This window comes from Acipenser ruthenus, chromosome 1, assembly GCF_902713425.1.
Source record: "Acipenser ruthenus chromosome 1, fAciRut3.2 maternal haplotype, whole genome shotgun sequence".
In the NCBI taxonomy this organism is placed as follows: domain Eukaryota; kingdom Metazoa; phylum Chordata; class Actinopteri; order Acipenseriformes; family Acipenseridae; genus Acipenser; species Acipenser ruthenus.
This window is the reverse complement of record NC_081189.1, coordinates 113,731,951-113,753,970: the sequence shown is the minus strand read 5'-3', so window position 1 is coordinate 113,753,970 and position 22,020 is coordinate 113,731,951. Positions and strand designations below refer to the sequence as shown.

The 22,020-nt window shown below is 38.5% G+C and overlaps 1 protein-coding gene across 1 annotated transcript in view; it reads left to right on the top strand.

The window, feature by feature from the left end:
• Positions 1-5,491: 5,491 nt before the first annotated feature.
• The window catches only part of LOC117421550 (F-box only protein 41-like), a 66,167-nt gene continuing 49,638 nt past the window's right edge, over positions 5,492-22,020 (top strand). Inside the window, exons 1-2 of the mRNA XM_034036075.2 lie at positions 5,492-5,597; positions 11,654-12,552. Of these exons, the coding sequence (XP_033891966.1) occupies positions 11,825-12,552 (728 nt within the window). The 5' untranslated portion in view covers positions 5,492-5,597; positions 11,654-11,824. The remainder of the gene's footprint in view (positions 5,598-11,653; positions 12,553-22,020) is intronic.

Here is a 22,020-nt window from a genome sequence, read left to right as displayed (position 1 = left end):
TGCTTCAAAAACCATTATTAACCCGGTGCAAGACTGTATTTGGGAAGTAACTGAGAGGCTGTGTTTCAATACTGGTCTTCTTCCATTAAGATTTGCTTTACAAAGCACTTTTGAGATGAGTCAGCATGTGAAAAGGAGCAAATGAAATGTAGAATTGTGCTAATTATCACATAATAGAGCATTATAAAGCACTGTGTCAGGGAGACTGCAGCTAGAGTGTAGAGTTTAGAAAAGTGACACTGATTTTATGTTTTATATGCACTGAAGTTTGAAGTCAAACAAAACTTTTTAAGGACTGTTTTTGAACAGTGTGTATACACATTCTCTCAAACCCTCTTTAAAACAGGAAAGAAGGTTATCATAAACTGCAGTCTATTAAATCAGTCAAAACAGACTTTAGAAAAACAGTCCTTAACCAAACATTCCTTAAAACAGTCCTTCAGGTTTTGTAATTATGGCTCTGGGTGTTTAATAGGATTACCAGATTGAAAGCCTGCAGTATTAAACCATATTCTTTTTTATGTATTACAGAAATGTAGCGTGTTTTTTTTTTTTTTTTTACTGTTTAGATTAATGAAATAAGTTTGATAATCAAAAATGAACGCTTGTGGATAGGCTCCACTGTGTATATGCTTGAGGGCCGCAATCTGCTTACACGGTCAGGCAATGCAGTGTGTTTTCACAGTGTCAGTTTATGTAGTGGGGTCTTGAAAATATTAACCTGCCAGTAACTTTACACATGACAGTGTCAATGCTCCATAAATCAACTGGGACCATATAGTGAAACGCACTGGCACACTTCTGTTGTAAAACCATTGATAGATGCTCTGTCAACCATAAATCCACCCTCGGTGAGAATTTGTTTGTGTCTGATTTTAAAAGGTTCCCTTACATAACAAGCTGTGTCTATGAAATCATGACAGCTGTGGTATTTCAGATCAGGGAGACCGCTCCCTGACACCTCCAGACAAAAAGCTCAAGTCAGTTACTGTTGCCAATAGTATGATTTGTAAAACATTTGTCAAATACATATCCTTGCAAACCCTGTAAAGCAGTACTACATAGTGAAAGTAAAGAGAAAGCATGGAAAAGCCAGGGAAAATAGGTATGGTAAAAATATATGGTAAAAAGCATTAAAAAAAAAAAAAACATGTAAACCATGACACGGAAATGTAATGCTTAGGGGAATCAAACAGCTTTACTTTCAAAAGCATTTAATAAGAAACTGCTCAAGAGCCATAGTCTCAAAACATTAAATAAGGAATAATTTCAATTTACTTGGTTCAAGAAATATAAAGTCATTCATTTATAATTAAAACTAGAGGAACAGTATTTATAAAAGAAAATTCATTATTCTTGAATGTTTGCTCATTGTAAAATAAATAAACACTATTTTCTGTAACCGTACCCATAGCATTGTACACATTTACTGGCCCCTACAAATAATTGCAGTATAATGTTAGTATTGTAATAGTCCTAACATGCATTTTATTTGATTTCTAGATTACAAAATCCTGCTACACATTTTCTGTAAAAGAACAGTGAAAGGTAAATTTACGACTCTTGTAAACTCACAGACAAGGTTAATGTTTAGCAGAGTATCCTCTGATCAATTTACAGCAGAAGTGTGCCAGTTATTTATTACATGTTGTTAATCAATCCAATAGTGTCTCCAATAGATTGAACTGAGCACACTGCTCACTCACAGCAGCACATTGCTCACCCACGTGGCCAGTGGATGGAAGCAGATTATTGCACAATAAAAAAACTAAAAAAAACAACTACTACAAGCATTATATTGAAAAGTGCATGGAAGGCCTGGTTTTCTTTTTAGCCCTTAATCTCTTTTCTTATACTGTCAGTAGTGCCACCTGGTGGTAAAAAATGTAAGTGCAATAAGAAATACATTTTAGCCCTAACTTACTAAACATTTGTGTGTCGGGATAGTGTAAATTTATGTGTAAAAACAGCAAATGTCATTTTTGGGTCAGCTTCAGGGGTTCAGTATTCTAATGACACTGTCAGCAAAGTCATTTGGATAGTTATGGCAGAGGTTGGGAAATAGTTTTTTTTTGACAAAACCATTTTTTTCTAGATTTCAAATGAAGATAGCTCATTAAATTCTTTAAACAATAAATAAATAAATAAATAAAACACCTTTTAGCTCAGACATTTTACATTTTAGCTCACAGTTGAATCATATGCATTACCAGTACAGGCTTAATGCATCTACTGATTTTAATGAAATCATATTTTAAAGCTTGAGCATTATCGTTCTTATAGTAAAATGCTCTTCAACCAGCAGTCATTAAATGACATTTCAGTTTTCTGTTTGTTTTAATTGGTGAAATATTTTCAGTTGCAGCTGGTACTGCCCTCTGCTGGACAGGTTTCACCTGCCTGCCGAACAAAATCAATCAGTAATTTGTAAGGCTGCAGATAATTTAGTCAAATGAATCCAATGAGCAAATGTTGCAAGTTGCAGTCTTTTGTCTTCATTTTGTGATATTGTGAAATGCTGTGCCATATGATTTTCTTTCTGATGTTTAGAAGTGTTTATGTTGACTTTGTGTGAGGTATCTTAATCTATGTATTTCCCTGTGTAACCTGGATGCATTCCTTGACTAGGTGTTTGTCCCCCTCTGGTCTGCCCTGACTGTCAGAAAAGAATGACAGTGTATTAATAATATATGGTGGTTCTGGGCAGAGTCACCTCTACAGCCCAGCCTCCTGATTGCTTTATTACCAAGCAAATTACTGGAGAGCAGAAGTTAAATAACACTCTTTATGTTATTTTAGCTCCTCATTGGAGAGAAAAGACATATTCAGCTTTACCTCACAGTCCTATAAAAATGAAAATTATAGATGAGCCCTTCTTGGAAGAGTGCTGTTCAAATCCCACATACTTCCTAACAAAAAGTAATTACATTTAGCGCTACTCTGAAGCAGTTAAAATACGTAAATAATAACACAATCATAATTTAAAAATTAAACAATGGGTGTACTGTACATATTTTTTAAATCAGTTATAAAAATGGCTGTGTTATTCAAAACACAATAGGGACTAACTGAAAAGGCTAACTTGACTGGTGGCATGTCCAAGATAAAAAAAATATGTAGTCCATGGTCCAGGAAGTAAAACAGAATATTAATTATTAATGACATAATCAGAATTATTAAACAAGTAATCCATAACTTGCTGTCACATTGCTACAGTTTTGCACGTTAAAAAATGTGAATACAAAATAGCAAAACTGGGACGATTTATCAGTTTTACTGTTTCTGTTCGGGACAAAAAACGAAGGCTGAAAACTTGGACAATCCCAGTTTTCCTGGGACGTCTGGTATCCCTAATTAAATTACTTCTTTTTTGCAGGGTACTTAGAATAGGACGGCCTACTGTAAGTGTGGTCAAATCTAAATGTGGGTATTAAACTTCATGGACAGTGCCAACATGTGGTCAAATATTGTAACTATAGGAACCAAAACAAAATTCACATCTGCACATTTTACAAAATTGCACATTTGGACATACAGTATAGCCACATGATTTAACAACGTCTATTATGTAGAAATGCGGCACTGTAAACAGTGTTTACACACACACTGCTCATTTTGCACTGTCCTGTACCAAAAGTATGAATGGAACAGTACAATAATGCATCTTTACCATGCATTTGATATGTAAAAAACTCTTTACATTTCAAGGCGATACAAACTACTTTTATTTGACTTGTAATGATCATGGCAGTACATTCATGCATAATTCCTTAGTACTGTATATAAGACTCGGGACTAAAGGCATTCAAATAAATAGGTTGTTTAATCTCCTATTAGGTTTTGGGTCTATTTGACCCGACACTAGTTTCCAATTAGCTTAAATGCTATTTTTCTTTTCATTTTCTGTATAATATTTTATGACTTTTCCTAAGTTGGGGTCATGGACTTATACACAGAAAACAGAACCTCTGAGATGTTTATTTTTTTTTAGAACAGGTCATGTATACAACTAAGATGTTTCGGGTCACTATGACCCATGGCATTTATCTATGTAGATATGTGTGCAGGAATAAAACAAACTTCTTTAATGTGTTATTATTATTATTATTATTATTATTATTATTATTATTATTATTATTATTATTATTTCTGGAAATGGCTGCACCTGTCTGGAGATATTTATAAACAAAAAAAACAAACAATATATATATCTATAAGGCAGAGCCTAATTTTCTCTGTCAGTATTGCAACAGCATCTCACTGGTAAAGACATTCCAAAATGAGGAGCTCCCAGGTTGGCTGTCAAAGAAGTTTGATCACAGCTCCTGGACTAAAAGACCATAAGAGTAAAACCTTTGCAAATAAAAACATTTAATCAATTTAAGGCTGTTTAAATTAGTTTGAAATTGCAACGGGTCAATATGACCCAAAACATAACAGATGCACCTACATTCTCTTTTGCTATTTAATAAATGATTTAAAAATAAAATACAGTTTGATATTCATGAAACTGATTTACACAGTTGTTCACCGTTCTGCATTCTTTGTTTACAGAATGTAATACTTGGACAAATGTAGGAAGTACCTGCTTCAATAAAGAGAGTCATAACTTAGCGATGAGCAATCTTTATTATCTATCTTTATAATCAAACTAATTTGATGTCTGTAAATGAGTACACACTGCATTTGCAACACTGTCTATGTTAGTACATTTCCATGTATTGATTCCAACAAAGTCCCACGCATATAGCTCAAACATTATCGTTAGACACAGCAATGTAGCAGCGAGCAAGGTCAAATGCACCCCATTGTATCAATCCCTTGTTCCTGTCCTGAGCTGGTTGACTGAGCGTCCTTTTCCAGCTGAGCTTGATTACAGCGTTCTCAAGTGTGCTCACAGTATTTGGTAACCCTTTGTGACCCCTACTTTAATGTATTCTTCTTTGATAAACCACATCCCTGCTGTAGTCAACAGTAAACATGATGCTCCATATCAAATGGGTATTTAACTGACTAAAAAGTGGGTAAGGACAAAGATGCTGACAATAATTTGTGAAATGACAGTAACACATGCAGCACAATGTAGTGTTTGGCTACATATTCACACACCTTTTTTTCTGGTGTCCAAGTTCTGTTTCTAATGGGTTTTTTTACATAGAAGATTTGTCAACTGATTTTTTGTGAATGGGACTGGAACTGATGGCGTGGAAACTATGATTTTAAATGAGTGATACCGTAAACAAAACTTTTTTAAATCATTTTTTTTATTTTATTATTTTTTAAATAGCACATTTAGTAAGTGGGTAAGTTGTAAGTTTTGAGACAGCCATTTATTGTAAAACCAAATCAAATCGTTGGCTCATAACCGCATGGCAAACTTCTACACGAACACATGTCTGCGTGATATATTTCATATATTACTGCTGTGCAGCTTAAATCTTCTCTATAGATTCAGCACCGTCTACTCTGCCTCTTGTTTCTGTACTGTTCTCCGCCTGCACCAGCTCCTGGCTAGTTCAGTATTCTGCTGCAGAGTGGAGCCAGTGACGTCACTGCTGGAGCAGTTCCTTGGAGAAAAATGGAGAGGAAAATGCGAGGTATGATTTTGTTTTGTACGTTATGCATATGCAGAGGTGCGTTATTTGTGTGTGTGTGTGTGTGTGTATGTGTGTGTGTGTGTGTGTTTATTTATTTTTTATTTATTTTGTAATGTCTTGTAATGCGCTGTTGTCTTTTTAAATGCGCTCTATATAAATGATTTGATATAAAAGAGAAAACCCTACTATTATCAGCATTCAGTGCTTTTGAGAAAATGGTGATAAGGTGGCTATGGTGTAGTATGTTCATTCATTTGTATTATCGTTGCTTGCTCTAGTCTATGTACATTGCCATGTTATGGTGGTTCTAATATAATTAAATTCCAGTAATATATCTTTGTATGTGCATATTGCTAGTATTAGCGGACGGTGAGTCTATTTTTAAATATCAGCGTAATGTAATAATGGTGTCTTAACAAGTGGGTATTAATACAAAATTATTAAAAAGATGATCATATTTTACACCGAAGGCAATTTTTCTTCACGCCCCGTGACGAGTGATAGAATCTATTTAGGGGATCTTCCTAATTAGAATATGTATTGTAGAAGGATGACAGATGAAAGTCTTTAATCAATGACCAGCCAAGAAAGCTTAACACAGGTAAACCTGCTGCTTAGTTTTGTGGTGATTTAAAACCGAGTCGTCCGTATCGCAAACTGAGATGGGCAGCTAGTTTGAGACGTTCGGACACCAGTTGTATCAGTGTAAATCATTATTACTTCATCTGATCAAATTCAGAGCAGTACGTGACTAATACTAGAGAATGTTCATTACCACAGGCACACACACACACACACACACACACACACACACACACACACACACACACACACACACACACACACACACACACATATGTTGGACTAGAGAGGACAAAGGGGTTAGGAAATGCAATAAGGCGATACGATTTGTTTTTCATATTTTGTTTATTACAAGAAAAAAGCAAGGGACTCAAAAATCTATATAACGTATATAATCTGACGGGATCTTACCTAATAACTGGCAGATGTGATATTTTTTAAAAGTAAAGACCAGTGTGCTACAGAATTGTATTTCAAATGCCTGAGGTTGGTTCATTCTGTCTATCTGTCTTTTTGTCTGTCTATCTATCTGCTGTATATATCTTTACTATGCTGCACGTATATTTGTATATTACGAGGCTGTGCTATGAAATTGTATGTTATCGATATTATTTATATAAACAACAGTAAGTTATTTGCACAAAAAGAAGGTTACCAGTTACATAAAACCTCAATTAATGCTGATTAGTATTAATATTATTATTAATAGTATTTATTTATTTATTTTTATTTGTATTATTGTTATCGTCACAGTGTTTACAATGTGACATGTAATTACAGTACTGTGACCACTGAAACCATAAGCCAACATGGTCACACCGTCAGTTCAAGTCATTTCACTTAGTCCGTGTGTTTAGAACATGATTTGTCTAACTATATTCTTTATAATGTTTAAGTCGTCATCACAGTACTTGCCAGCATTTCTCTTTTTTTTTCTTTCCTCAGTGTGTGTGCACACCACACCCAAGAGTACACTGCACTCTGTGGTGATTCAATTTCATTTTGTACTTGTCATTCTCTCGAGTTACCCAGATTAATTAGTGTTAAAAAAAAAATAAACCCAACAATCCACAAATGGAAAATCCAGAGAGAATATGAATAAAGAATTGGAGAGAAAACCCATAAAACCTTTCGCTATTAAGAACAAATCTTTTAATAAACAAAGAAGAAAGTCTGTAGAACCTTACAAGAACAAGTTCATTTTTTGTGGGTTTCCGTTTTGGTCTTGTGAGAAGCACTGTGTAATAATAACAGTATAATGTACTATCAGAAATATTGATTTTAATACAACAGTTTGACGTAGCAGAGCGGGGAGGTCACTTTCTATTTTGCATGGCATTGCAACGGTTAACCAGTATATCAACTGATCAGTCACATTTTTTTGGGTGGGTGAAAGGTAAAAGTTACCAAGGGTTGGTCTTATTTTCTGTGTTAATTGATTGATTGTTTACACCAATGAATTAATAACATTTGGCAGCAGGTGGACATCTCCAGATTATGTAGTAATGATTGATCGCTTATTATCATGGCTTATTATCATGGCTTATTGTCATGGCTTATTATCATGGCATCATTATTTAAGCTTTGAGACCTCAGACAGCACGGGTCACCAGATATTGCACGCAGGCAGGTATATTAACAGACCCACGGTTAAACTAAGGGGGGAAGAGTATAATGGGCGGTGTTGTGAGATACGCTGCCATTGCGGATTCTGTCCGCTGTCGGTGAGATGAGATGATGTTAAAAGCTCTAAAACCATGAATGCAGATGAGCCCGGCTCTTCTGCATTGTGGTTAAGACGCATGCTTACGCTGCGCAGGATCTCCGGTTTGTGCCCAGCCCCCACCCTGTTCCACTTTGTTGCTGCTTGTGCTCTCCCACTGTGTGTAAAAATATAGATGACTTCAATCTCTAGAGCTGCTTATCTAGCAACTTCCACCAAAGTATGGACCACCAAATGACAAACAAAAAAGTATGATATTCGTTATTAGCTTTCTTTTTTTTAATGGATGCATTTTATTGTGTGTACGGAGCATACAGGCAGGCCAATCCTGACATTATCATTCTACAGCCCATTTATTGTAATATGAGAACATTTCACATATATTTATCACTGAGATTTAGAATTAAGCCATTATCGTGTTTCATACAGTAAAAGATGTATTATCTCCTGGGATCTTTTTACACGGTTATTTGTGCTTACTGGCAATTTCTAGAGAATAGGAATCTGTGAACATTCCACATGCTTAGTATGGTTTTCTCCATAAAAATGTGGTTTGTTCTCTGTCATTGGAAATATTAAGTCATGCATGAATTTGCATTTGTTTCTTCCGAGGTATTAAACTCGCTGCTTTTTAATTAGACATTTGGCTGAAGAGTATTTGAGAATGCAATAAGGATAGTTAAGGTAGAGTGAAACAGGTGCAGGCGACAGACAGTTCATCTTATTGCCAATAATACTCAAAACCTTATATTGGTCAAATTCCACAGTTGTCTTACATGCAGGTAATGTGGACAAAGTACTTCACAGTCTCCTACACCAGGGAATCCACTAGAACTATTACTCTGAAGGACAACATCTGCTACCATACAGTACCAGCACAATTAATGCAGCTTATGTAAAAGTCCAACTACTGTAACATTTAGTTTAGATTACAGAATGTATATTACATTATATTTTTGATAGTTAGATAATGTGGCTTTCGAAAAGATGCTCCTGATAATGTTCCTGTTGAAACTGGTTTCTTTTAGTAGTGCTTTTCCGGTTATAGATGTAAATAATTAAATACCAGTTGTTAAGCCTTCTTCAGAAATATCCTTTTAGAGAAAGATGGGCAATAATATCCTTAGTTGAATATGTATGATTGTTGCTTTGGTCTGATGAAGCAAGACAAATTCCATAGCCTGATGCTATTGGTCACCAGCCTGTGGAATGCTTCTCAGCCGCTGAGAGAACCTGAATTAGTTTCGCCTTAAAAACCATGGCAAGGCATATGAGAAGATTTTCTTGTATAGTAATTGACCTAATTGGTAGGCCAGGGGACAGAAGCTGGAAACAATTACATTGCTTATTTAAGGAATCAATTAAGCGTGGAAGAAACTGGCCTTAAGAAGATGACACACATTCAGATTGGAGGGTTCTTTAAAACCAAAATATTTTCATTCCACAGTCATTCTTCATCCTAGGACATTGAGAGTTAAGGCTGGGGAGATGCATCGATCTGTCGATCACCATCGATGTCAACATCGCTTTCCAAAAGTAGCCTGCTTGGCCAGAAGCATCTTAATAAGCATCCCAGCAACGTGAGTCACCAGCGAGTGGCAGATTATAAACAAACTGTGATCCTCTTTCAAAGAAAACAGATGCTATCCTTTTGGTTAAGAAAAAACAAATATAAGTTTCTTTTGGAAATAAGTTGCTGCTGCCTGTGGCAGGGTGAAACCCCTGCCAATGCACTGGTTTAATGTGTGTGTGTGGGGGGGGGGGGAATATTGGGTTTGTAGGGAGGGGCTTAAATTCCTCTCTGCCAGAAATCATGTGGGAATGTGGCTGGAGCTGTAAATTGAATAAATGATGATTAATTAGGCACAGGGGTATAAAAAGGGTGATCACGGGTGTTAATGTGAGAGTTGAATGTGAGTTAAGTGTGAGGTGATGTTAGTTGGTGTTTAGGGGGGTGGAGATATATGGTGTTAGGAAATGTATGGTAGAACGAGTGTGTAGTAGTTTTGTTGTATGTTTTACATGTTTATTTTGGCCACTGTGCCTATTAGTTTTGTGTGTTTGTTAGATGTTTGTATTTGTTATTAAACGTGTGCATTAGCGCTTCACTGCAGCTTTCTTGTCTCTCTCCCTGCCGGTAACAGCTTGGCCGTGACGCTACCCTGCCGTCACATTGCCGAAGAAATCCATTACTTGGATTTACTTGTTTGAATTATTCAGTGGTTTATGTTTGTGCTTTCACCATCACTTGGCGCCAATGAAGATGAAAATAATGTTTCTGTTAGTTTTGGTGACTTTGTTTTAAGGACATCAATGCATTGTCAGTTTTGGAAAACAGTGCATTGATGGTAAAAGGGAGGCATTGTCCCAGACTCCCAGCCTTATTGAGAATCTAAAGCAAGGGTGTCAAACTCCAGTCCTCGAGGGCCTCAGGGTTTTCTGGTTTTCATTCCAACTTAAGCTCTCAATTAAGTTAATTGATCTAATTATTTGTTCAATTGGACATATTTATTATTTTTCAAGGTATTTTACAGTTGATGATTTTAAAAATGCATTTGATTCAAGGTACACGACCTATTAAACATTTTGAGACCTGGAGAGAAGTGTTACGTTTGTCAAATCAAATCATTAGACCAATTAAGTAATTGAGAGCTCAGTTGGAATGAAAACCAGAAGACACTGCGGCCCTCCAGGAGCGGAGTTTGACAACCCTGATCTAAAGCAAAGAGTTATCTCACAGCACCTGTCAGTCATTCACTGTAGTGAGCAACTTGTTAAAATCTCCCTGCTTAAGTAGGTAGGCTGTTTAGTTCACCTCCTTGACCCTAACTTTCACCTCCATTTTAGTCTTATCTCCCAGTTTATTGTGTAGCGTTGATTAAATATTAATCAAATACATCTGTACCTACAGCCGCTGGGCTGAATGTCAATCCATGTCAAGTGTCCTCCTGCTTCCAGTAATTTATTATTAACCTGCTAATTAATATTTATTTTATCTCAAGAGTTATTCTGAGGAATGCAATAAGTATACTGGATACTGGTTGTAAGCACTCAACTTTGTGAATACAGTAGTAGCATAAATTAAATGTAATATTTTTACTCTATGGAAAAGCAGCTAGACAACTGCCTAGTTTTCTGGTGTATTGTACAGTGATTTGTAAATGGACTCCATTGTAATGTAACACATGTTTTATTAGTACTTTCAATGTTATGTTTGATGCTGATGTATGGCTATTATAGTAGATTGCTGGATGGGTTTAATCTGTGATTGAAAACAGGGTTGTGCTGGCATCTGAAGCTCTTTGTGTTTGATTGAGGTGGGTGTGCTAAATGTAGCCTGAGAGGATGGTAAAACAAATGTATTGGTTGTTGAAAAGATACATCAAGATGTAGAATTGGAACAAATGTCTTCTCAAGTGTAAATCCTTTTTTTAAAAGGATGCAAGTGTCGGCAGGTACAGTACAAAACACACTAACCCATCTAATCAGAAAGAGGGCTTCACAGTTCCTAAAGTCTCTGCCTCGGAATCAGTATTGTAACAGATGTGAAATAAAGGCTGGCACAGCACACCAAAGTTAAAATATCAAAATAACATCTGACAAGCCCTTTGCTTCAGTCTAAAACCGGGACCAAATTGGGTGGCAAGTAACCTATTCTACTCACAATATTACCTACATCTCGGTAAACAGGAGAGTGAGGTGTTTAAAGTATATTTATTATTCTCACTCTGTTCATCTATTTTTCTTCCAGGATGTAACAATAAGAGATTGATATGTCTCCATTAACAACTACGGAACTGGACAATATTACTTCCAGTCTGCTCTCCTGATACCATGCTGTCTGGGTTCATGATGAGAGGAGCACTGCCCCCCTTGGAAAGTGCGCTGAGCAGCTGGCTTCACGGTTGATCGTGAGTGAGGAATGGCCTCTCTGGACCTACCTTACCGCTGTCCACGTTGCGGGGAACACAAACGTTTCCGGAGCCTGTCCTCCCTTAGAGCCCACCTGGAGTACAGCCACACCTATGAGACCCTCTACATCCTGTCTAAGTCTAACAGTGTGAGCGACACCACCCTTGTCCCCTTGGTGTCTGACGGGCCCCTGCTGAGCCGAAAAGACGTCTTCGAGAGCACCTCTTTCAAGGAGCACCGCAACCCCTACGACTTGCCATGTGCTAATGACCTGGGCCTGATCGCAGCGGCTGCTCGCTACATCCCCAATTTAGAGATTCCCCTGAGCGACATTTTTGTCAAGGAAGGAATGACCTCCACCACACCTCCCACTCCCACTGCCGTCACAGCAGCTACTGCTGCAGCCAATGCCGTGGAAGCCGCCTACGAGGAAGGGCTGGCCCGGCTGAAGGTGCGAGCCTTTGAGAAGCTGGAGCTAGACGAGCGGCTGGAAAAGCTCTCGGAGGAGGTGGAACAGAAGATTGCGGCCCGTGTGGGCCGCTTGCAGGTGGAGCTGGAGAAGAAGAGCTCGGAACTGGAGAAGGCCAAGCAAGACAGCATGAGGCTCGACCAGGAGAAGCAGGACCTGGAGAACAAGGCCTCGGAGCTCTCCCGCCAGGTGGACGTCTCAGTGGAAATGCTGGCCACCCTCAAGCAGGACCTGGTTTCCAAGGAGCAGGAGCTCAACAGGAAGCAGCAGTGAGTAGACAATAACCAATTGAGCTTAGCCGTCCCAAGTGTGTGTTCTCTTGAGTAATGGGTAGGCCTACAAGAGATGTTCCATATATTAAGGTATTTATCGTACCTGTGGAAAGGATGGCTTCCTGTGGAAAGGTGACGTCAGACCAGGAAGAGAGACGCACAGTACTGGGGTATGAAACAAAATGGCACAGTGGCCAAAATAAACAGACAAAACAGAACAGTGAACTAACACAGAAACAAGTAACATGCTGATTTAAAGTCTGCATGAATAGCAGTAGTTTTCTCTAGTATTTAACTTCACTCACGACTCACGTCTCTCGTTCCGCCTCTGAACCAAAACCAGCCTCGTTACGCTAAAGCTGCAGGTTTTTATATATGTGACCGTCTCCAAATTAGTAAAAAATTAATCAATCAATCTGGAGACTCACATTCTGCATGGGTTTAGCATGGATGGGGAATTTTAATTTTAATTTTAACCTCATCCATGCTGTAAAATAATTAACAAAACACCATGTTTTTACACACTAAACAATACATTTAAATCATAATACACCAAATGCAATACAAAATAACACAAACTGCACACAGGGGCAGGGTGTACTCCATCACATACCTCATCAGAGTAATTAATAAAATGCAGACTGAAATTAAATGTTAAATATTGCAGCCAAGATATATTCTAGCACGTTTTATTGTTATTAATAGATTTCTAAACAATTACCACAAATAAAACAGCCACCACAACAACCCATCATACAATAATCAAAAGGTTGCATACTGTACGTCTATTGATTTTATAACCTTGACATCAATAAAGTCTAGACATGCTGTACATATTACTGCAGTGAACTAGCACTATCATTCTTTGTTTGGCATGTGTTATGCTACTGTAATTAATTTGTTATGGAAACAATGCATTTATAATATGCAATGGTGTCTCTGGGAATACAAGATACACTATCAAACATGAGGTTTACACTAAAGCAGTTCAAATGAGGTTAGAGTCGGAGGCAATGTTTTCTTTTAAAACCATATCATTATCGTTAGACAAGAGGCTGCTTTCTCCAGTCTTTTAAAAGACCCATTTCAGAGACATGATGATGCTCCTGTAGGAGCACCTGTAGCCGCAGGCAGCGTTTGCTTATTTAGAGATGTTTGTTCAGGATAGCTCTTGGAGAATCACTTTGCCATGCCCCCTGGCTGACGCGAGGAAGAACAGGACTCTTCCCTGATCCATGGGATTCGAATGTAGTTCAAATCCCGGCTCAGCCACTGACTCATTGTGTGACCCTGAGCAAGTCACTTAACCTCCTTGTGCTCCGTCTTTCTGGTGTGACGTTGTTGTAAGTGACTCTGCAGCTGATGCGTAGTTCACACACCCTAGTCTCTGTAAGTCTCCTTGGATAAAGGCGACTGCTAAATAAACAAACAATAATAGAAAATGCTTCTGAAAAGCCTCCTTGAGGCATATTTTCTGGGGAGATGTAGATTTTGTTGGTGCAGCAACAACTGACACTGAAAAGCTGCAGTGCGACCCTGACAGTAAATAAACACTTCTCCTGCTCCAGCTCATTTGCGTTATCACTGTTTGGTCTGACTGAAACAGCAATGGTCTAGAACAATTTCATTAATATTACATTTTATTTAAATGTAAAGCTTTATGAACATGGTCCCAGAGTGGCTAATAAATAGCTGAGCACCGAAGATCCGGGTTTGTAATAACCATTTATCTGTCATAACCACAGAATTTCATCTGGAGTTCAGTTTTAAATTATGACAACTGGCAGCACTGTTTCATAATGTTTGCAGTATTCCCCTTGGGAACCTCACCACGCCCACTTATTCTTGAAGACATAAATCAGCTGCTATGTTTCACAGACAGAGGGAACAGGACAACCTGTATCTCATCATCTATCTTGATGGGTGGTTTGTAAAGGAGCCTCTACAAAGGCAACTGTGTAGGCTGTAAGTGACAGGAGATCCATCACTCAGGATGCATTTTGTCAAGAGACACTATACATAATGTTGACATGGGAAACACCAGGCTGTAGACCACTGGTCTTGCATAATAAAACACACTGCTTTTATACATATAGAGAAAGGATACACCGTGAATGTTCATAGGGGTGATTTTCAAAAGTTCATAACTGATAACCCATTTTGTCATTTTCAAGCGATCGTTATCCCTATTTCATTATTAAATAATCATGCAAATGTGATTTCTAAAATGATGTTGATTTACGAAATAATGTCTATATCTTAACAAGCACTGCTTCTTGCGACTATTTCTATTGTTTGCTTGGGAATTTAAAAGGTAATCTGTGTTAATTGTCATCATTTATCAGGAGTTAATTTGCACTGGGAAAGGAGAGTTTTAATTAACGAAAGAGTATATAACTCGCTTTGAAACAGTATTTAAGTTCTTTGGTGTTAAAAAAAATAAAACAAACAAACTACAGTATGGATTTGCTAGGAGTTGCAGCAAATGTCATTTTAGAACCTACATTACTATCTTTACATTCACTCGAACTTATTTAAATAAATTACATTTTTTAAAAATCTGCAGGGATAAACATAAATAAGTACAGTAAAAGGATGTTTGATGTTTATATATATATATATATATATATATATATATATATATATATATATATATGTACACACACACACTTATAATTATTTCTAAGCAGCTGATAACTCCTTAGAAAATAATAAACGCTTAAAGAACTAAATACTAAAATATACGTGTTCACGATCATTAATATCAATCCATTGGTTTATTATGTTTTTTTTTTAAAAGTCTTTGATTAATTTTTTTAATGTATTTTTTCACTGTAATTACAGGTGGATTTTTTATATGTAATTAGTGAGATAGCCTAATCACTGTGAAATAAATCAACATATCACTTTATTTATAATTATTATTTGTTTATTTAGCAGACGCCTTTATCCAAAAAAAAAAAACGGGGACCTCCTGGTTACAAGCCCTTTTCTTTAACCACTGGACCACACAGCCTCCTGATAATCTTTAAATATAATTATAACTATGTGTAATTAATATATATATATATTAATATACTATGTGTTTACAGTATACTAGTTTGACATTATTGCATATATTTACAGTACATTTTCTGATACGATTATGTTTCTTACCTTATAATCCCAGTGAAGGAGCCAAACTGACCATTTTTCCTCAGGCAGCGAGCAGCTTTCTCATGAGCGGGAGATAATGAAGATACATTGCATGAGGACAGAAGCATGGTCTAAGTTAAAACCCGCAGAAAATTGCTTTGTGAGTCGGACTTAAGACTCGGTCATAACATAGTCTGCAAAACTGACTTAAGCCCTTTTTTTTGTTCTTAGACTTAAGTCAGCTTTGTGAATACGGTCCCAGAGTCATTTCAAAGGGTCACTGGTTACTTGATAAAGAGGGTTAACGATTATATCAGTATCCCACTTAATCAGGAGCAGCTACAAAATATTAAAAGGGAGTTTTATGACATTGCTGGATTTCCCAGAGTAATGGGAGCCATCGATTGCATACACGTTGCACTCACCGAGTTCCAAGCATGCTTTAGCAAGCGCACAGTATTATTATTATTATTATTATTATTATTATTATTATTATTATTATTATTATTATTATTATTATTTATTTCTTAGCAGACGCCCTTATCCAGGGCGACTTACAATTGTTACAAGATATCACATTATTTTTACATACAGTTACCCATTTATACAGTTGGGTTTTTACTGGAGCAATCTAGGTAAAGTACCTTGCTCAAGGGTACAGCAGCAGTGTCCCCCACCTGGGATTGAACCCACGACCCTCCGGTCAAGAGTCCAGAGCCCTAACCACTACGCACAGTATCTAACAGAGACACAGTTATTTACACTGAATTTTCATGCCGATGCTAATCAGTCTTCACAAAAAAAAAACAGCAAATGTCAACTAAAAGCAAATCAAATTAAAATGTCCAAACAAATCCAAGCCAGTTCCATGGTAAAATCCACTGTTTTTCTGCAAGAAGACTAGCTTGTCTACATTTTCTGTATCCAAAGAATTTCTGGGTTTTGTAACAATATTTCCAGCAGCCAGTTTAGCCAGTCACTGGTATCTTGTACTATTCAGTGCTCACCAGTTGAGTGGGTTACTGTTTATGTCAGGATCGGGTTCAGTTAAGTAATGTTCAAATTCATGATCGTTCAAAGTTGGCATGGCGGGCACATTCTGTGTGTTTCTTCGGAGTAGAAAACACAAAGCTGACTTCGGATCCTCACGTCAACCGCTTCGCTTCCAGAGCACCTTTGTCCTCAGTGTGAGTTGATGAAGCTTCTATGTCTGTGGTTGATGATACAATTTCAGATGCCTGTGTTTTTCACTGCCAATGTTGGTAGGGATAGTTACTGTATGCATTTCCGCCTTTGCTACGCGATAGATTTGCTCTCTCATATCAGCATCAATGAATTGCAGTGTTTTGTAGCAGGGATCTAATACCTCTGAAAGTACAGCAGCTGGTCATACGTTTTCTACATTGAATCCGAACTGAATCTCTGCAGCCACCACCCTCTTGAATTTTTTAATTGCTTCTCCAGCCGAGGCAATCCTGCATAGGCGATTCTGGCAGCGGGAATGCTGCCAGCGGCAACGCTGGCAGCTGCAATGCTGACAGCGGTAAGGCTGGCTACTCCAGCACAGGTGGTTCTGGCAGCGGGAATGCTGACAGTGGTGCAGCGGATTCTGGAAGTGGTGGTGGTGCTGGCATTGGTCCTGCTTCCCTCTGTGCAGAACACTCTGAGAGTGGCAGTGCAACTACTGCGGGTGGATGTGATCTCCTCACCTCTCCCCCTTCTCTGAAGCCAGCAGTTCCCTTTTCTTGGGTTCTGGACCCAGAATTTTCGGCAGCGCAACAGTTGCTGCTGGACTCAACAAAGCCCCGGTGTTGCAGGCTCGGCAGCCCTAGGCGTTGCAGGAGTTGACCCTTGGGAGGCGATAGCAGGAGCTTCAGCTCCTTTGGTGGTGATGGTGGGAGCAGCAAGTGGTCTCCCCCTGGCGGTGGAGGTGGGAGCAGCGGATAGTCTCCCTCAGGCTGCGAAGGTGGGAGCAGCGGGTAGTCTTCCCCTTGTGGCGAAGGCAGGAGCAGCCGGTAGACTCCCCCTAGCGGTGGAGGCGGGAGCAGCAGGTAGTTTCCCCCTATTACTGGGGACTGGTGCTGCTCTCCCTCGGCCGCTGGGGATTAGTACATCTCTCTGTTGGTCGCTGGGGACTGGTGCAGCTCTCCCTCGGTCGCTGGGGACTGGTGTGGACGTGCCTACTGCCTGTGAATGTAGGGTAGGCATGGCCCCTCCTGATGGAACTGGAGATGATGTGGTCCCTCCAATATCTGCAGCCAGGTAGTCGAAGACCATGGCTGTGATGTCTAGGAGGGACGCTGGGCGATGTTGTTGTTCCCAGGCGTCCCATTGCTCCCCATTTCTGGCCCACAGCAGGTTGATCACCCTCGGGACATTCTCCCTCATTCTCCCCTCAGGGTCCAGCAGCCAGTCCCTCATCTTCCTCGACAATATTGGACGCTCGTACTCCCCCTTTTTGGGCGCTGGGCGCTCAGACTCTCCCCTTGTGGGTGCTGGAGCTTGTACTGGCTTCTTTGCCTTCTTTCAAGGATGGCCACTCCTCCCCTTCTTCCTCCTCAGGACTGGCATCGGGCCATCGGGCTGCCGACACTTTTGCCATAAATGGCCGAAATGTTCACACAGCTCACCACAGTCTTGGACTTCTGGACTTTCCTTCCAGTGGTGATTCTCCATCCAGCAGTAGTACCACTCCTTTGGGGCTACTGTGTCCACCTCTATTCTTCTTTAAAAAAAAAAATCTTGTTAAAAAAAAACTGTACCCACAGTACTTCTCCTAGCCTGAGGGGCTGTTTGCCACTTTACTGACACCATATGTAACAGAGATGGCTTCGTGGGTGATGTCAGACCAGGAAGAGACCGGACACAGTACTGGGGTTGAATGCGTTGGTTTAAACAAAACAAAACACTTATGCACAAAACAAATATATATATATATATATATATATATATATATATATATATATATTTTTTACTTTTTCTCATTACCTGTAATAAAATGTGGTTTAATGTATGATACAGTACACCCTCACTATAACGCCCTTCATTATAACAAACTTTTGCCTATAACGAACCTGGCCCTTGGACCTCAAATAAAAAAAAATATAAAAAAGATAATATCAACACACGCTGTCAACATCCCAGTATGTACGCACAGCCACCTCCGCAGTGAAGTTAACTCTTTTGTCTTAATAAATACACGCGCTGTGTAACTATGCCTCCGGAACAAAAATCATTTAATGTTGAACAAAGCTGGAAACTATATTGATCATTTGGAAAAGGGGTAACGTAGGCATATCTCTGTCATGAATATAGGTTGTCAAAAAGCACTAGTTTTTTGGCTTGTTCAGCAACCATGCGGCAAAGCAAAATTGATTAAAGAAAAAACAACAACAAAAACTGGAGGATCTGATTAACTTTTCATGTCAAACTATTCATGTTGGGTTGATTTGGAATAAAAGCTCAGTTTGGGATTCTTGCATGTTGGATTAAGATTTGGTGCACTTTGAAATGATTCATGGCAGATTGATTTTGAATAAAAGTTCAGATTCAATTTGGGATTTTTGCTTTTTGTACTGCGTTTTAATTATTTAATAAATAGGATAAAGCAAAGGCAGAATACTGCATACATGAGATGAACAGGTACATGTAATTCTACTTTTATTCACAATCTCATCTCATTAAACTTACTCCAACAGTGTATCGTTCATATTGATTGTCCTTTCACTATAACGAACCCCTCGATATAACGAACAAAAGGCTTGAACCCCAACAGGTTTGTTATAGCGAGGGTGTACTGTATTCATTAACCATTAACACTTTAGTAGAGTCAAGCTTTTCTTTTTAATTATTCACAATTATAATCTTTTGTGTATTGAGCCCAGGACCTATATTTATCAGGGTGTAAAACAATCTTTCAATATCTGAAGTATAATTAAATACATGTATTTTACCATGTAGGGCTACAGCGTGGGCATGGTAACAAACAAAGAATGAGCTCATCACTTACACTGGAATTCCAAATCCAAATAAATGAAGTGTCAAAAAGATGTCCATGGCTGTGTTATTAATAGTGATTCTCTTGAAAAGTGTCCAACTTTCCTGTGCAGTTTGATTGTGTCTGTGTGTACGCATGTACGTCAGCTGCTTAGCCTCCTGCAGACTTTAGAGTAGGCGTCTTGGACAAAAGGGGCTCTATTTTAATACAGAGGTCTTTATTTGGAAGGAAACCGTTCCGGACGCTATTTACAGCTAAAATAGGTGCGTGTTTGTGACACCACATCCCCCTTAGAGAAATAATGAACATCCGAATTGCTAAGTATTTTCAGGGAAGAGGGGATAGTGAAAAATAAAAGGCGATTGTGGCCTGTTTATTATTATTTTACCTCGCACAGGTTTTAACTCTGGGTGCCAGCTCCGATCTACCAAGGCTGGCATCTGGGTTGTGCCAAGATTTAAACAAGAAGCTTTTGGCAGCTGTACTTTTGTCTGTGTGGTACTTTGGAATTCACTGGCTAAAGACAGTAGACATAGTGTTTGTCCAAACTGAAAAAAAAAACACTTGTTTACTCTCTTTCATTTGATTTTATGAAAAGGCATTTTAATGGGTTCCATCATATCATTGTTTTATTTTTTGTAATGGTTTTATTGTTAAGTGCTTTGGGACAGTCATGAAAGGTGCTATTAAGTTTTATTATTTTTATTATTATAGACGCACGTAGCAAACATTTTGGTTTTAACTTAGGTCTGGTCATACAAGGTTAAAAAAGTGCTTAGCTTTCATGCCTTTCTTTCAGGAAGTCTCTTGCACTTGCATTCCCTAGGTCATTTCATCTCAGCATCGGCTACAATGCTTGTCAGTTATAAGGGAACCAGCTGGTTAGTTAATGACAGGAAAAAGGAGTTGAAGGGATGGGGAACTTCACTCTCCTGATGAAACTACCTGTGAAGTCCTGACTACCTGAAAGAAGGGAATGCAAACTAAGAACTTTCTTTAACCTTGTATAGTACCACATATGATTTTTAAAAGCAGCAGTGTGGAGTAGTGGTTAGGGCTCTCCACTCTTGACCGGAGGGTCGTGGGTTCAATCCCAGGTGGGGGACACTGCTGCTGTACCCTTGAGCAAGGTACTTTACCTAGATTGCTCCAGTAAAAACCCAACTGTATAAATGGGTAATTGTATGTAAAAATAATGTGATATCTTGTAACAATTGTAAGTCGCCCTGGATAAGGGCGTCTGCTAATAAATAAATAATAATAAAAACAAACAAATAAATAAATAAATGCTTGCCATAACACATGCTTCTTTCAAAACTTCCTCATGTGAGACACACACTTGACCAGTTGCATATACCTTGTCTAACCCTCCAGGTTTTGACACTGCGCCGAGACAGTTTTAATTCCAGCCCATTTATCTTTCATGAGTTAGCCGCCATGACTGTCCTTTGGGCATGCACCCAGTCAAATAATTAAAAAAATGTCTGATAAAGAAGGCAGTGGGCTGTGATGGGATTGGAGTCAAGTTGTCAAGGAGCCAGATGCAGACTCGCTCAGTCATGCTACTTCTTGTTGGGCTTCTGTTAAGCTTGTGGGAGTGGGAGTGTTTCCTGTACTGTTCATTATTCATTTTCTGTCAGTTTCCCTCTTTTTTATTAATCTTGGAGCCAATCCTTTAGGCGCAAAGTATTTTGTGCATCAAGTTCTGTACTGTATGGACTTCTCCAAACCAAAGAGCCAGTAAAGCATCTCTTTTGGATGTCTGATAAAAGCAATGATGGTGTCTTGCTGTTGTGTAGTGACTTTTGTGATCAACTATTTATGCGGTGTTTTGAACAGATACAAATCAGTAGCGAGCTCCATAGGACAAAAAATAAATAAATAAATAGATAAATAGAAATGCATAAATTCTATAAAATCTGTAATATAAGTACAGAATAAGTAAGCTGTGTACAACAAAGGCTTGAGCTAGACGAATCCAGGCATCAGCCCAGTGAAACTTATTATCCTCCCCTGCCTAGGATGCATTTCCCTGGAGGCGTAGACACAGTGTAGGTGCTGGCACAACATGTATTCAGTACTTCACCTTAGCGTTTTACATACATCTACAGAACTGCATATATAACTGTAAGAAAACTTGGTTACTTTTGTTAGCAGGTTATTGAGAGCATCAGAATATGAGGATAAAAGCAGTCCAAATTAACAGCAGAGCGATTTACATGGCTGCCACTTCCATTTGTCCATCTTGTGTTGGGTTTTTCTTTCTGTACTCCGTGCCTGGATAGGTCCATACGTACTCTCTTTAATAATCCTAGAACTGGAATCAGGGTTAC